Source organism: Colletotrichum fructicola (assembly GCF_000319635.2).
Source record: "Colletotrichum fructicola Nara gc5 chromosome Unknown KSG_Nara_v1_contig03, whole genome shotgun sequence".
Classification (NCBI taxonomy): domain Eukaryota; kingdom Fungi; phylum Ascomycota; class Sordariomycetes; order Glomerellales; family Glomerellaceae; genus Colletotrichum; species Colletotrichum fructicola.
Window position 1 is genome coordinate 6078659 of NW_027094053.1, and position 16333 is coordinate 6094991.

The 16333-nt window shown below is 53.7% G+C and overlaps 5 protein-coding genes across 5 annotated transcripts; 4 read left to right on the forward strand and 1 right to left on the reverse strand.

Annotated features, from left to right (window-relative positions):
* Nucleotides 1-740: 740 nt before the first annotated feature.
* CGGC5_v006538 (uncharacterized protein) lies at nucleotides 741-1400 on the forward strand (the record flags this gene model as incomplete). Its single annotated transcript, XM_032031301.1, has 1 exon — nucleotides 741-1400. One exon carries the CDS (start codon nucleotides 741-743, stop codon nucleotides 1398-1400), a length of 660 nt encoding a protein of 219 aa, XP_031889171.1.
* A 1249-nt stretch (nucleotides 1401-2649) lies between these two features.
* Nucleotides 2650-3351, reverse strand: ARF6 (ADP-ribosylation factor 6; the record flags this gene model as incomplete). Its single annotated transcript, XM_032031302.1, has 3 exons — nucleotides 2650-2813; nucleotides 2881-3027; nucleotides 3102-3351. The coding sequence occupies 3 exons, from the start codon at nucleotides 3349-3351 to the stop codon at nucleotides 2650-2652; spliced, it is 561 nt and encodes a 186-aa protein (XP_031889170.1).
* A 4956-nt stretch (nucleotides 3352-8307) lies between these two features.
* On the forward strand, nucleotides 8308-10955 carry andE-3 (FAD-dependent monooxygenase andE; the record flags this gene model as incomplete). The annotated part of the gene is made up of 5 exons (XM_032031303.1): nucleotides 8308-8603; nucleotides 8675-8946; nucleotides 9022-9428; nucleotides 9493-10181; nucleotides 10232-10955. The coding sequence occupies 5 exons, from the start codon at nucleotides 8308-8310 to the stop codon at nucleotides 10953-10955; spliced, it is 2388 nt and encodes a 795-aa protein (XP_031889158.1).
* A 1028-nt stretch (nucleotides 10956-11983) lies between these two features.
* Nucleotides 11984-13755, forward strand: CGGC5_v006541 (Cytochrome P450 monooxygenase TRI13; the record flags this gene model as incomplete). Its single annotated transcript, XM_032031304.2, has 2 exons — nucleotides 11984-12457; nucleotides 12517-13755. The coding sequence occupies 2 exons, from the start codon at nucleotides 11984-11986 to the stop codon at nucleotides 13753-13755; spliced, it is 1713 nt and encodes a 570-aa protein (XP_031889149.2).
* A 1033-nt stretch (nucleotides 13756-14788) lies between these two features.
* On the forward strand, nucleotides 14789-16261 carry dadD-2 (5'-deoxyadenosine deaminase; the record flags this gene model as incomplete). The annotated part of the gene is made up of 1 exon (XM_032031305.1): nucleotides 14789-16261. The coding sequence occupies one exon, from the start codon at nucleotides 14789-14791 to the stop codon at nucleotides 16259-16261; it is 1473 nt and encodes a 490-aa protein (XP_031889160.1).
* Nucleotides 16262-16333: the final 72 nt, after the last annotated feature.

The following is a 16333-nucleotide window of genomic DNA, read 5'->3' on the forward strand; positions in this document are numbered from 1 at the left end:
CAAGCTCAATCTCACTGCATTAGCTCCCCCGTGCCCGTCTCCAAACCCGAAGTCTTCTCCAAATTTCTGAAAATCCCGTGGGTTTTTTCAATGGAGTAGCAGCACTAACAGAATCCGCCCCTCCACCATGAACGCCCACCGCAAGCTGACACCCAATCATCCCGGCCCCCTCACAACGTCTCCAAACGTCCACTTCTCCAAACAACACCAATCACCCAAAAAGTGCCTCCCAGAACCTCAGACATTTGCCCACGTTGGATTCTGCAACTACACCAGCACCCATGCAGCCACCAAACAATTGAAAATAAACCAAGTAGGAGAAAATCTGGAAACAGAAACATTTGGACAAACATTGTGTATGTCACGCCCGCGTCCTGGAACGCGACGATGATGGGGGAGGATGTGACTGACTCCTGCATGCTTACACGGCGGTTGATCGGTTTGCACGTCACGCTTTCTCTGAACCCCCTATTTGTGCTGTTCTCATTGATCGGTGACAATGTGAGTCGAAGACGATAAAGGGACGCAATGCTCCCCTTGTCCTTTCCCATTCTTCTTCTTCCTTGTCGCCGTGCCTCAATGGTTCGCGAACTTCAATTCTCTTCCACATCTTCCTCTTTTGTCTCTGCGAGATATCTTCACTTCTTATAAGCCGAGCCGGACTCACATTCATCACCCACTTAACCTTCAACTCCCCAACCACACAAATCAAACCCACTAGAACAAGAATTCCGCCCAAGATGCATCCCCTCTCTTTCCTCCTAATCCTCTTCGCAACCTCTGCCACCGCCCTCCCCGCGACGCCCGCATCGCCAACGCCCTGCACAATGTCCCTCCCCACAGACGCCTCCCTCACAAGCCCCCCGCCGCGTCCCTTCCGTCCCACCGACGCTCCCTCGGCCCCCTCAGACGAGGCCACAGACCCGACCCCATCCCCAATCTACACCCTCCTCCCCGTTCCCTCCAACTCCTCCTCCTCGGCCTCAAACACATCCGCCCCCTGCTCCCGCCGCCCGCTCCGCCTCGGCCCCGCGCGCCTGCACAAGAAACCCTCCCCATCATCTGCCTCCGAGGCCCCAGCCGTCGCGGCCGTCGCAATCGCCGCCGCCGCCGCAGAGACGCCCACCTCCGACGGCCCCCGCGACTACGCCTCCCTCATCCCCCCAGCCCCCGGCGTCACCCCGCGCCCGGAGCCGAACCTCGCCGAGATGGGCTACTACCAGACCACCTACTGGTCCTGCGCGACACGCGGCACGTCGAGCCACTGCGGCTGGCACCGACCCATCATGGTCGCGCCCGCCAACGCCGCCGTCAACGCCGCCGCTGCCGCTGCGCCGACGAACTTCGGGCTCGGTGCCGCGGCGGTCGCTGGTCTGGTCGGAATCCTCATCGCCGGATGAACGCAACACAACCAAACCGTCACCTACCCCCTTAACCAGCAAAACAAAAAACGTCTGAGCGACTAGCCCCGTCACCGTCAGCCACGTCGTCCGCGCGCGCCGAGCGATAGAAACGAAAAGCCTCGGCAGGACCCGTGATGGAGCCAGTTCACCGTTGGCAGCAAACGACCCTTTTACCACGAGGGAATCCGCCGCGGCGCGACCGATGGCGGCGTCCTGTATCGTCAAAGCGTCGACGCCACCGTTCGTTCGGCCCTTCTCCTATTTCTGTTTTTTGTAAGATTCGTGAATCGGCCCTCCCTCGTAAAAGAGTCGGCCCGCCTCCCTGATGAAAGGGGGAAACACAGATTCGCGCCTGCACAGCCCAGCCGGCTGGGCTACGATGTTATGACCATAGACCGAGAGCACACACGTTGCATGCATGTCGCGACCGGACCCTTCCCCATCCTCCCACAGCAACACATGGACGAGGAAGAGGAAGAGCGGTTGTTTCCAGACAATCTTGTACATCATTTCAATACAACTATAGAAAGGGGGAAGAATGAATACTACCCGTTTGGCCCTCGTCTCCCCTGAAAACAAATAAAAAAGTGACAGTTAATAAAAAAGGTAAAAAGAGGACCACGTTCTTTTCTCGCCTTCTAAAAAGCTCGGGTATTTCAGAACACACAACATGGAATAGAAACAAGTTTGTTAAAGAAGAACACAAGAGCAACCCCCAAGAACAAGCGCATGATGGTGAATGTCCGCCCCTTTTTCCCGTGCTTTCTTCCCTCTCCGGTCTCCCTTGGATAGTTAAAAGCGTTACATGAAGAGTGTTTTTGGTTTAAAAAGGTCCATTGCGGGACTGGTGTTGGTTGGCGGTGGTGATGGGATGATCCGCCGCTGCCGAGCATAGGATGCGTAAGCCCCCGAGCCCGCCTGTGCCTCCCAGCGTGGACTCAGTCAGCTGCGCGCTACTCGCTGAGGGCATCTTTTCCTGCGTCCGTCGCCCGAGCCGCGAAGGAAGGGGGCGAATGAGGATATATGGCACGGTTTTCACCCTCGGCGGGGCTTGGGCCAGGGACGATCGATGCCCCGACATGCATTCTGAAGTGGCGTGCGGAGTCGGAAATGGCGAGGAGATGGGGAACAGGTTTTGTTTGGTCGGGACTGGTGGCGGAGTAGTAGGCGATGGCAAGTTTCGTTCGTCAAAAAGGAGGAATCGGATGGCGGATTGGATGAGGTGGTTCGGGTCGTGACTCGTCGTTTACTTCTTGGCCGGAGCGGGGGGCGCCTTGACGTTGTTAGACAGCCAGGCGAGACCCTCGAGGAGGCCCTCTCCGGTCGTCGCGCAACTGGGCACGACGTACCAGACCTTGTCTTTTAACTTGGACAGCTGGAGGGCCTCGGTGACTTCTTGCGGCTTCATGGCTGTGTGGTGATGTGGTCAGTATGCGCGTTCTCGATGCCCTGTGGAGACGTGCGTTTCTGGACTCACCTCCGTTGATATCCTGCTTGTTCGCGAACACCAGCAGCAAGCTGTCCTTCATTTCGCGGTCGTTGATGATTCTGTGCAGCTCGGACTTGGCCTCCTCGATTCTCGCGCGGTCGGAGGAGTCGATGACGAAGATGAGACCCTGGGTTCCTGTAGGATAGGGGTCGTTAGCGCAGTTCGCGAGATACAGTTGGGTAAAGCAGGCAGGCAGGAGGGGTGCTCACCGCTAAAATAATGTCTCCAGAGGGGACGGATCTTGTCCTGACCACCGACGTCCCAGACGTTGAACTTGACGTTCTTGTAGGTGACGGTCTCGACGTTGAAGCCAACGGTGGGGATGGTGGTGACGTCCTGGCCGAGCTTGAGCTTGTAGAGAATGGTGGTCTTTCCAGCGGCATCGAGACCCAGCATGAGCAGGCGCATCTCCTTGGATCCGAAGATCTTGCCCATCATCTTTGAGAGTTGGCCACCCATTGTGACGGTTGGTTGTGCGTGTGTCGTGGATTCGGAGTTCGTCAGACGGTCGGACGGTTGGAGATAGTCGGCGGTTGTCGAACTGGCGTGATGTGGGTTGGTTGAGGCTCGAGTGGTTTTGGGAAAGGGGACGGACGTCGCAACGTATGACGGATGGCTCCTGCTGTGTTTTTCTGGCAAGGTCGGGACGGGCAATTGATCGCCTGGGATTCGTGGTCGCGCGCGCACTCGGATTGTGCGGTCGTCGGTGTTTGAGGGGGATAAAGAAGGAGTGGAAGGGTTGAGGCGGTATGTGTAACGGAGAGAAGCTATCGCGGCTGCAAAGAAGAAAAAAAAAAAGCAACCTTAGTTTGCGATGTGTTGCTAGGTGTTTGCCGAGTCGGGGACGGGGATCGGAGGTTGGGGTCGAAATGGAGCAGCAGGACCGCCCGTCGTCGCCGCACTTTCCCAGTGTCACACTCACTTCACACTCGCACCCACGCGTCCACACTTTCACACACGTCAGGTCTCCAGTCCAATCCCATTCACTGTACCGTAGCCGGCTCTGGCTCTGTTGGGCTGTCGCTCGGGCGTCTTGGTAGCAGTGCAGTCCCTACCTAACCCAACATATGTGCATCCGTAAAGGCTTGTGACCTCTGCCAGGGGGTGCGGTGCAGGTGCAGGTGCAAAGCCAAGGCGCACGTATCATAAACGGGCCAATTGGCAGCTATATTTGGGCCCAAATTAATGCTCCCGTCTTCCGAAACGAAGGTGAGCAGAGAAAGAGGTGTGCAGCCGAGCGTTGTTTGCCTGCGGCCCGTCGAGAGATGCCTTTGGTTGGATTGATCGACTTTGGGGGTCATCCATGCGTTTCATTCATTCAACCACTGTGACACTGTCTGTCTCTTGCGAGGACACTGCAGTCTCTTGCGAAGACAGCACACAGCTCGACCGTTGAACTTTGAGGCTGACTGTCCTTTTTTTTCCCTTTCTTCCCACGCAGGTTGAGATGGTTCAGGGGCATTTCCAGTTCCAGTAAGGGTCGCAGAGCTGGATCCTCTTCTTCAGGGCGCAACACGACCTCGCTCATTACGACTGATCACCAGGCGAGGGAGGGCATTGGGCAACGGACATCACCATCTGGCCGTCCCGTCCATCAACCAACCTCTCCAAACCCTCTCTCCCCTCATCTCGTTCATCGGCAGCCTCGCCATTATCGCATCTGCGCCTGTGGGGGCCCCTCTTCCCATCTCCTCAGGAACTGCCCACCAGTCCACCACTGTCCGCGGACAATCCACCTCTTCCCGGGGGAAGAATCGATATTGATCTCGTCTAGGCCTCTTTTGGAACAACATCTCTAGCCACCGCCACACCCCCCAACACATGCATGACATGACAGGTATCAACTCAAAAGAAGCTCTACGCGAAAGAGAACAAGTCGTGTGGCGCGCGACGGCCCACGGTGGGATGAGCACTAGATCGGGTCTAGCCGGAATGAATATCGACTGGAATATTGCTCCTCTGGCCGGAGATTTCACTCAGGTACGAAATACGCGGTGCCCGCTGCACAGGCACCGCTGCCGCTCCAGCCCAAACGGAAAAGTTGCAAATTACAACGTACCAATGAACGCCCTCAGGTACCTGATCTCTCTCCCACGGTGGAACCCAAGCAAACAGGGGGCCCCTGACCTTGTTCTATGTTAGGCCTAGCGCCATCTGCACGTCCCCGACGCTCGCTCCGGGCTCCCTCCTCCCTCCGAGTCGTTGTGAACCGTCTCCGAACCGTCCTTCACGGCTGATATCTTGGCGTGACATATGCGCGTGATTGATGACAATGAATCGTGTGGCGTCGTAGTCTGATGGGAGACCCTCTAACGGTCGAGCAAGGCTTTGTTTCTTGTTTCATGTTTTTCTTACTACTTCTCTTAAAAATTGTCTGCTGAAAGCCCGTTTCATCGTCATCCAGTTTCAATTTGTGGCCATGTCGGACGAACATGCGTGTGATGCAGAGCCGCAAACACAGCGAGGCAACCCTCCAGGTCAATTTAGCAACGAACGGTCATGTTTCTAGAACATGGCATCGAATTCTTCAGCCCAAGAATTCTCCGTCTGCCTCTTAGGGAGGACCTTGCAAGTTGCACCGGGGGCCGCAAGGGGGCAGACAATGTACCAATGACGTACTTCGTGGCCCACGGCAGAGGTGTCGTCACTAACACACGTGTGGAATGCGATTTTTCAACTTTCACCGTCATGAATTCCAATGGTACTGGTTTCCAGCGGTTCAATTTACCGCAATCGTCGATAGGGCTTCTCGAAATGACGTCTAGTAAGCACATTGGCACATCTCGCCTGGGTCGCGTGTGATAAATACTTGTATTTGGGCTATGCTCGAGAGTGTGATAAGGGAGTCTACATTTGAACAGACATTACAAGTCCGTGGCTTGGATATGTTGCAGCAAAATGCTGGATATGTAATGATATTGCCTCTTGCCTATAGCCAGAGACTATCACAATGAAGACGCATTGACATGTTTACAATTAACCTATGGTGCTCAGTAGAACATGACGCTTGAGGTCGTAATAGGAGCAAATTGACTACCTACCAGGAACACCGCACATTCAGATGTCTTCCTGTTCTGTACTACTCAGCATGCAAGCCTGATGTCCCAGAGCTGCATTTATCACGAATGCGGTGTTGGCGGACTCTGTAATCGTGTTACGTTGACACTGGCAACAGCTTTTGCATAGAACCTTTCGTCTTACTATAGGTCGCTCTTCGAAATGTCATAGCCTCTCACCGTGCCGTCCGGGCCCGTTGACTCCCAGGCCATATCTCCAACTACTCCATGGCAGCAATAAGTACGTAGTAAGTCATCAAACATCTAAACTCCTCTCGAATCGAAGGATAATTGCTTCCATTCAAGTTCGAGAAGCACGTCGGGCACTTACACAGACGATTGATTAATCTTGCTTCTGAGAGAAGCAGTGGAAGCCGATTGTTCGATAGGACGATAGTGAGCAGGCTTCACCCAGGTCTGCTGTCAACTGCCCTCGCCATTCTCTGCATGGAGCCTACACAACACGTGTATAGTCGAGCTCGCCTTGAATCGTACAGAAGCGCTGTCTCCAATTCAAGTAACATCAACGGCACGGCGTACCGAAGCTTTCAACTGGCCGGGAGGCAAGGAGGTTGGTTTCTGCTTACTTGTTTGTTGGGGAGGCTCTTTCCGGCCGAGAGACAGCCGCGTTCGGCCGAAGTCCGCTGCACTTCTGTGCAACGCTCCGGTCTTGAACCTCGAGCAGTGTCGTGGCTTTTGTGACGGAGCGCCTGCAGAAGAAACTCTGCTCCTATGTGATGGTGTCGCAACAGATCCGCATTAGTCGTCTAATCATCTAATTGAAGTTCTCAAGGGACTTGAAGTTGAGCCGATCCATGAGACGGTTCGCCCCATTATGTAAGGTATGTTAATAAAACTGGTCAAGTGTTGTAGTAGCGAATGAAAATTAGAAGTAGAATGTAGACCAGCGGAAACTCAAAAGCAAGAGAAGTAAAGTGGGGAGTCGCTTCTTTCTCGTTCAAGCAGTTCCTCGAGCTCGTGCTCGCGAGCCAACACGGAGACCGAGCTCTCCGTCTGTCGCGAGCATCGTGCCCCACTGACGGGAACCGGAACACATATCGACTGCCTAGACGGGGCGGCAAGACCCGGTTGCTGTACCCATCGCCCCCGGCTTTCCCCGCTCGTACACCTTCGAAGAGCGTGTTTGGAATCATTCTTCTCGATCTGGGTTCTCGGTAGGGTGTTCCCGGACTGCGCTCCTGCGTACTTGGTTAGATTGCCGGCCTTGTCCCTGTGTCAGAGGAACCACTGCGGAGGAACCACGACAAGGTCCTTGGCTCGATCAGTCTTGAGGATCATGGCATGGGTTGAAGTCCACGAATTGCTGTGATCGGTGCTCGCTTAGGAGTCAAATATTTGTTCACATCTCGTAACATCACGCCCTGTTTGAACTTTTCAACATCACATGGCAAGGACGAGTAAAAGAATCCCTGGAAATATCGACCGCATAACTAGGGCACATCCACATACTGAGCTGCTGTAGATTAAGACTGTTTTGAGGGTATGTAAATGTCGGGGAACTAGACAGTGTGTGTGAGGTGAGATCACACGTTGAGTAACGATGTTAGCTGCAACACTGCGAGTAATTGTAAACCTTTCTTTTAGGTCTCTACTGATTGGTCCATGCTTGGAAGTGCGGGGAGGAAATACCCTTGGTAAATCTGTCGTAGAGACTGGCCATGACTCTTGACACCGCTTGTATTCAGTTATCGAATTTTCCTATGGGGGTGACTAGACACGATTAATGCGATACACCTTCGTAAACCTTTCGCTCGGTTCAATGTCACTTGTCTCATGTGCCAAGCGGTTCATCCAATCCCGAGTACATGTCAACCCCCTCGCGGACTAAACCCACCAAATAAATGGCCTGCGGAAGCATTTCACAAGTTTGATGGCCCGCGGCCCGCCTTATGTGTCAGCAGCTATTGTCTTCGCTCTCTTCTATGAGCCCACGATTACAGGCGAACCTTGCAGATCCTGTTCACCAAGAGGAAAATACCGAAAAGCTCGGCAACAGATTCCAGAAATGGAAAGGGCCTCAGGCTTGGCCAGGCGTCACGCCCCCCGTTTTGAAGGCATGAAATATTCGAGCCTTGCATCGAGACGGCCTCGCGATACTCCGTAGTGACCGAGTGCAGCCGACTCGGTGCGAAGATGAATCCGAGTAATGAATAGTAACTACGTCTAAGTTGATGTTTTCACTGTGACATGATTCTTCTGAAGTCTGGGTATGCTCAGTGCCACAAACCACGCTGCTTTTATGTGGCATTGCTTCTAAGAAAACCCTCAATCTTTCATTCTGAAAATTCTCTCAAATTCCGTTGCCAGAGACCGTGATCCGCAAACCTCACTGAAAATCATGGGCTTCAAGGTGATCATCGTTGGCGGCAGTGTTGCTGGCCTTACCTTGGCGAACATTTTAGAGAGGCTCGGTGTCGACTTCACTCTGCTTGAGGCGTACCCCGAAATCGCGCCCCAGGTTGGAGCAAGCATTGGCCTTTTGCCAAACGGGTTCCGTATCCTCGACCAGATACAGTGCTACGAGCCTATTCGAGAGATTGCGGGTGACTTTTATCTGCAGGCGAGCTACCGTGATGCGAACGGCAAGGCCACTACCACGCCTAGCAGCGACGTAACTCATCATCTGGAAGCACGGTACGTCGCCCACACCAGCAAGAAAATCCAGAGTAGTGGTTACCTTGGCTGTCTTGCTTACGACAGAAAAGGACTGGGTATCCCTCAATCTTCATCGATAGACAGATGCTCCTTCAAGTTCTTTATGACAACCTCAAGCAGAAGAACAAAGTGAGCCCATCCAAGAGGGTCAACAAGATCGAGCTATCCGAAAAGGGAGTCACTGTCCATACCAATGACGGCTCAATCTATGAGGGCGACATAGTTGTCGGTGCAGACGGCATACATAGCACTGTCAGAAGCGAGATGTGGCGTATTGGTATCAAAGAAAATCCTGGGTATTTCCCGCACGACGAGCAGTCAAGTAAGTCTATCAGGTTTCCTGTCGCACCGGGGAAAAAAGAATACCATCCAAGAACATGGTATTCTTGCAACGTAGGCGCAACACTGACAGACCCCTTCTGCTTCTTTTCAGGAGTGCCCGTTGATACGAGATGCATTTTCGGCATATCCAAACGACCCGCAAACCTGCCTGCAGGCCGTCAAATCACGGCCTACAACGACGGCTGGAGTTACCTAATCGTCGACGCGCCGGGCAATCGCACGTACTGGTTTCTTTTCGAAGTTGTCGGCGAGACCAAGCGCGGCAAAGACATACCCAGATATTCAAAGGAGGACACAGAGAAACTGGCTCTGGCTCACATGTCGGATCGATTGTACGAGGAGGTGACGTTCGGCGACATTTACAAGAATAAGATCATGGCCACATTAGTGCCTCTCGAGGAGTATGTATTCGAGAAATGGCACTACAAGCGCATCGTATGCATCGGAGACGCGAGTCACAAGGTTCGTCTCAGACCTCGGAGTCAACCTGGCGGCGCAAAGAAACTGACCACGAACGTGATTCTAGATCGACCCGGTTTCCGGCCAGGGAGGCAACGGCGCCATAGAAGCGGCCGCGCTCCTTGGAAATGCCATTGCCGAGTTGCTTGAGAAGTATCCGGATGTTGACCAACTTTCCACTGATTTGGTGGAGGGTGCCGTCGCCCAAGTTCACGCAATCCGTTACCACCGAGCGAAGAAGCTTGTCTCCGAAGGTCACAACCTGCAGCAGATTTTGACGGGCAGATCGCCCTTCTCCAAAATCGTAACGCAGTACCTGGTTCCTATTCTGAAAGAGGACGGGTTCCTCAATGTTGCACTCCCGATCTTCAAAGCCGGCCCTCGAGTCGAGAAACTTGCAATGCCCAAACGAGCTCGGCTTGTTCCCTTTGACGACGAACTCCCCGCAAAGCCCATAACAGCGAGGGCCGTGTTGAGAGTGGCAACAATCCTGTCTGCAGGGTCGTTTGCGGCACTGCTATACCAGTCTGGTGGACTGGCCTACTTCTCCACGTTCAGGGATGTTATGCAGACGCAGACTAAGCTCTTCTTGGCTGCTGTTGCCGCCGGTTCGTCTGCAAGACTCTCGCCTTACGACGCCTCGAGACGAAGCCCATTCCATAGCCCCCACCTCGGTGTCGATGGTCTGTTCTCCACCCTCACTCTAGGGCTCGTCGAAGGGCACCGCGTGGGTAACAGGCTTTCTGTTCTCCTCTGGTACGTAAAGTAACTCAACACCCTGGGACCCTGTCTGACATCCTCTACAGGCCGACGGTAGGTGGTCTCGCGTCCACAGCTTTTGGTCCGGACGCCGTGGCTCCTCTGTTGGGCTTAGGCATGGTTCTTCAAGGGTCCAGTACTCTTTACGGAAGACATGTTCCCCCAAGATATGCTAAGTCAATCCTGCCCTCGGTCGTCACAGGCTTGCTGGTGCCTGCCGTCATTGCAGCTTTGCCGGTTCAAAACGTTCATATCCGACAAGCGGCTGAAGCACTTGTAGCGTTTTCGCCTATCGTGTGCTCACTTCTCACAGAATGCATGTCTGCAGTTTTGCAAAAGCTTGCAGGAAAGGAAAAGCCTGCAAGTGCCACGAAGGAGCCGTCGTACAATGAAAGAGAGGATTTCGTAGGGATGTACCGGCAGCAGGATGTACCTGCGCTGAAGTTTGCGTATGCCTGTGTCGCAGGATTATGCGGTGCGGTCCGCGTTGCTGGCATGGCTTTCCCAAGATTTGATGATGCGGGCTCTGTGGACAATTCTATGGGACCTTTGGCAAGACATTTTGGTCTCTTTGGCTTAGCCTCTGTAGCCCTTTCTTGGTACAACATCTGGACGATGAGATCCGAGGGGTTCATCACAACGAAGAAGGCAGTGCTTGCTGCGTTGGGGTCGGCCACCGGTTCTATTTTCTTAGGACCAGGGGCGGGACTGGCCGCCACCTCCTACTGGCGCGAGACAGTTATGGCGAGCCTGAGCGATGGAGAATTTTGATAGATTGCATATTTCGGCTAGACACATCCCCTCTCGCAATACGTACTTCTGATGACCTGTGGGAAAGCCTCCTTGGGAGGGTAAGAATGATACCGACTGCGTGGAAACATGCCTAAGTTTCGCAGTCAGAGTAGTGTATGTAGGCACCCTCGTCCTTTGGCGGGCTTGTAACTGACTCTTGGTCAAGTAGTGTGCCACACCCACCTACAGCGGTTCGTCGAAGACTACATGTACAGCAAACTGTCTTGGCACACAAACCCACGTGCAGAATTGCGTCATGCTTTCTTTCGTCTCTGATGTTATTGGCAGGACGAAATGTAGTGTTTAATCTGTTTTTAGATCGGATACGCCCCAGGTTACATCAACCATGGAGACATGCGTTGGCAAGTAGTAGGCATCTCTTAGCTATGTCGCCTGATTTGAGTCAGTCAGACACTCACATCAGTCTCGCTTATGTACAGGGGAACTGTAGCTGCCTGTGTAACTGACGAGAACAAACCTGCAATAGGTTGACCCTTTAGCAAGCTTGGTTCTAAGTCTAATTAACTATCATCACATTCTTTCTGGCAGGGATGTAAGGGACGGACATTGAGACCGCCCGTCAGATCCTAGTTTCCCATCAGTCTCGGCCATCGCATTCTGTCAAGCGAAGAAGAATTCTCGGGTTGTCTCCTGTGCACATCTGAATCCTTGTTTTCTACACCCCACTTAGATGCCCCGGCGTTTGCATAGCTCACTACGGCGGCTCGGACAAAACCCACGCACTGTACGAACGGGATGATGGTCAATGTTCAAAAGTCTGTTGGCTTGGAGAGAAAAGCTAGGGAGACGGACATCGGCTTTGCCGGCCTTCGCCGGCCTTCACCGGCCTTCATCGGAAGTCAGTGACTCCCCAAGGGGGCCGAGCGAGAAAATTCCCGCCGACTCACAGGCCGGGTGTCAAAGTCAAATATTCAAGGATCGCAACTGCAATTGCAAAGCACAATGATCACATCACAGTTCTTGCCGTGTTGAATCTCTTTCGTACCATGGCCTACACTCTCGCAGAGACCACGGGCGCCTTGACTGCGGCCGTCGTAGGCGTTGTCTCTCTATTGTTTCTCATTTATCGATGGGCTCTACCGAACCCTCTTCCAGGCATACCGTTCAACAAAGACGCAGCGAAATCCGTACTTGGCGATGCGGCAGAGTTGCAAAGGTTACAGGAGCAGGGCAAGAGACCGCGCGCCTGGTTTCTTCAACAGAACATTAAGCATAAAAGTCCTCTCGTCCAAGCTTTCGTAGCTCCGCTATCACAGCCGATGCTTCTACTTTCAGACTTCCGCGAGGCTCAAGATATACTTTTCCGAAGAAACAAGGAATTCGATCATGGAGAACGGAACCTCGCTGCGTTTCGTGGGGTTCTCGGAAACCATCACATTGGGATGAGAACTCGGGATCCCCAGTTCAAAGCAAACCGGGAGTTGGTGAAGGATCTCATGACCCCCAATTTTCTCAATACCGTAAGTGAAGTCTGGGAAATGAGAGGGACCTTTTCCAACGCTAACTAGACATTTTAAAGGTATCTGCTCCAGCAATATACTCCAACACTTTGAAACTTGTCGAGCTGTGGAGGTTGAAAGCACAAAAAGCCAGTGGTCTGCCCTTTCAAGCTGACAAAGACATCAACATGGCCACTTTCGATATCATCAAAGAAGTTGCCCTTGGCGAGGGAGACTCCGAGAACACAACCGAAGCTTACATCAAGATCATCCACGAAACGGCTGCTGCAAAGCCAAATACAAGCGGAGAAGTCGAATTCCCTGAGCAACCCCCTGACGAAGACCTCGTTTCGCACCATGCTCACCAGGAGGCTGTCGGGGCGTCTTTGACAGCACCCTCTCCCTGGCTGTACCATGTAATCAACAACCGCCGACGCCACATGAAAGAGGCATACGCCATCAGACACCGGATGTTGGAAAATCAGGTCTCTCTGGCTGTTCAACGGCTTGAAGGAGGCCAGCCGGTCCGGTCTGCTTTGGACTACATGATACAGCGCGAAATGAACGCTGCCAAGAAGGCCGGCCGATTGCCCACTTTCGACTCTTCTCAACTCCGCGACGAGCTGTACGGCTACATTGGTGCAGGCCACGAGACAACCTCAACCTCTTTCCAATGGGCAATCAAGCACCTTACGGTTCACCAAGATGTCCAGCAGAAGCTTCGACGAGCTTTGCAATTGGCATTTGCCGAGTCTGTGGCCCAATCACGACAGCCTTCGGTTTCCGAAATAACAAAAGTCGACGTGCCGTACCTGGAAGCGGTCATGGAAGAGTCTTTGCGGTTATCTGGCCCAATCATGGGTGTTGTGAGGCAGGCACAAGTAGAAACCACGATCTTGGGTCATCGAGTACCTAAAGGAACCGAGGTTTTCATGCCGTTGTGTGGTCCCGGCATCACCCAAGCACCGATAGAAGTTGACGAATCATTGCGAAGCGAGACTTCCAGATCTCGGCCGAATGTTCGTGGCTCGTGGGCGGTCAGCCCGGAATCGTTCATACCTGAGCGATGGCTTAAGCCGGGACCGAATGGGGACGAATTTGACCCCCAGGCTGGACCTTTTATGAGCTTTAGCAACGGCGTGCGGGGATGCTTTGGGCGGCGGTTGGCGTACATCGAGTTTAGAATCCTTGTGGTCCTAACGATATGGAACCTGGAGCTCTGCCAAGTTCCCGAGAGTCTGCAAACGTTTGATGCGATGGACAGTCTCATGACCAAACCGGCCAAATGCTATATAGATGTTTCAGAGGCTGAAAACTAAAGTTCAGTCGGGGGTGCCCATACCCATGTGGCAATTGTAGAACTAGAGCTTCGAGAAGCTGTGTATTCATATCCTAGACTGGTTGGCTTTTGTTGTTCTGTTGCTAACACCTGGAATTGAGACTCAACTCTTCTCTTTGAGACGATCGTCATGACAGTGAGTGATATCGAAGGACAGGGATCAATCGAATTACGGTATATTTACGGCTTCAAATACGAATTGACGGGTTGACAGTCATCCACCACGCCTAGAGTCTGCCCGCATCTACATCTCAGAGAGAGACCATTCAATCCTTGAAACACAGACGAGCGCTGCGCCTGTAGAGGGATCTCAGTAGTTTGACACAATCATGGGCCATTTTCACCCACAGGCCCGCAGCAATGGCCTCCACCAAGCAATCGAAGGTCACTCGAGTGACAAAATGGCCAGTATCGCCTGTTAGACCTCGGTAAATGCCAATCAAACGAACCAAGCCAGTGAATTCCCATGCAAAATCTAAAGCTATCGGAGTTTTTGTTCTTTTATATTGCATCAATCCCCATAAACTTGCATCTTTACAGGGACCTAGAACATCTTTTGCGATGGTTTGGCCTATTTGCGCGTTAACACCATATGACTTACAGCGCCGGTCACTCGAGTGAAACTATCGTGATGGATCCTCGACAACATGACTTGGGAAGTTGTAAACCATGCATGGAGACCCCGCAATTCTGGTCGAGAATGATTCATTTGAATATGAATCAACGGCCTCGGTGTTTTCGGGGAAAATGCCACTGGTAATGGCCGACTTTCCGTTCGCGTTGACGGAAGCGCGAAGAGCGAGTTCAAGCAGAACCTGTTCCAAAGAAGCGATTCCACTGAGGATGCAGTATAATCATGTTTACTCCTGCCTACGAAGGCAATGACATACAAGGAGGGTTGAATGGTCTAATGCACCAAATCTGGCAAAACATCTCATCCTCTCTCGCCTGAACGATTCTTCCTCATCTCAACTGTGCGTAACCCAACATCGACAAACTCCTTTCCCTTCATCATGTCTGGAAAGTTCCTCATCACCGGCGGCTACGTGGTCACGCTAGACGACTCCCTCGGCGACTTCGACAACGGCGCCGTGCTAGTCGAAGACGGCATCATCACAGCCGTCGGCAGGGCACAAGACATCTCCGCGCCAGCAGACGCCGAGATCATCAATGCCGCCGAGGGAGTCGTCATCCCTGGCATGGTCGACACCCACCGCCACGTGTCCATGAGCCTGACGCGCGGGATCGGCGTCGACCAGCACCTCTGGCACTTCCTGTCCAACACCTACACCCGCTGGCTTCCGGCTACCGGCGTCGACGAGATGTACACGTCCGCCCTGATCGGCTGCCTCGAGGCAATCGAGAGCGGGGTGACGACCATCATGGACACCTGCGAGTCGTTCCACTCTGCCGAGCACGCGGAGGCGGAGCTGCGCGGGCTGGAGGACTCCGGGATCCGGGCGTTCTTCTGCTATGGCATGAGCGGAGATCAGTATGGCCAGACTCCGGCGGGACGGAGCGGTTGGAGCGCTCGTTTGGCCCACGTCAAGGAGATGGCGCAGAGAGGCGCGAACGACGGGCTTGTCCGCGTAGCGCTGCAGCTGAGCCAGTCGGGGACGACTCCGTTCTCTTGGATGGGCGATGAGCTGAAGCTCGCCCAGGAGCTGGGGCTTCTCTGCTGCTCGCACTCCAGCGCCGTTCCTGCGTCCAATCTCACGAGTGACCTGGAAGTCCGCGCGGATATGGGATACATGCTGCCTGGGCATGTGTACATTCACTGCACGAACCTGACAGACCACGAGATGGGCCTCGTCGCGAAGACGGGAGGTAAAATCGCCCTTGCCACCGAGACCGACATCCAGATGGGAATGGGGTTTCCCCCGCTGAGGATGGCCTTGGCTCACGGTTTGAAGCCGTCTCTCAGCATCGACACGTCAAGCGCCGCGGCGCCAGATCTGCTCTCGCAGATGCGGCTTCAGCTGCAGCTACAGCGCAGTCTGGATCATCATGCGGCTCACCTCGAACGCCGCGTTTCCATGAAGATGGACTTCGGCGTTCGCGATGCTCTGATATGGGGAACGAGGAACGGCGCCGAGGCCGTTGGTCTCGGCGACCAGATTGGCACTCTCACCCCGGGGAAACGGGCCGATATTGTCATCATCACGAGTAAACGAGCACTCAGTGGCTCGGCTTTCCCGCTGGGTACGGCTGTTCTGCACTCGAGCCCGGCAGATGTTGATCTTGTCATGGTAGATGGACGGATTCTGAAACGAGATGGTGCCTTGGTGGGGATTGATGTTGACGCCATCCGCGCGAGGGCGAGAGAGGGAATGAGACGTATCCAGGCCAATTTAAAGAATCTCAGGCCGGAAATGAGCCCCGAGGAGATTCGAGAGTTCTTTCTTCAAGGAGAAAAGGCGCACCGCGTCAATGTTGCAAACGCCTACGCTCAAGGAGGCCAAGTGTCGGACTACCTGAGGTCATAGTAGCAGACTACTTGGACTGTGTTAATGCTGCGGCGGAACTGAGGGCTCTCTGGGAGTTCTGCAGACTCGCTT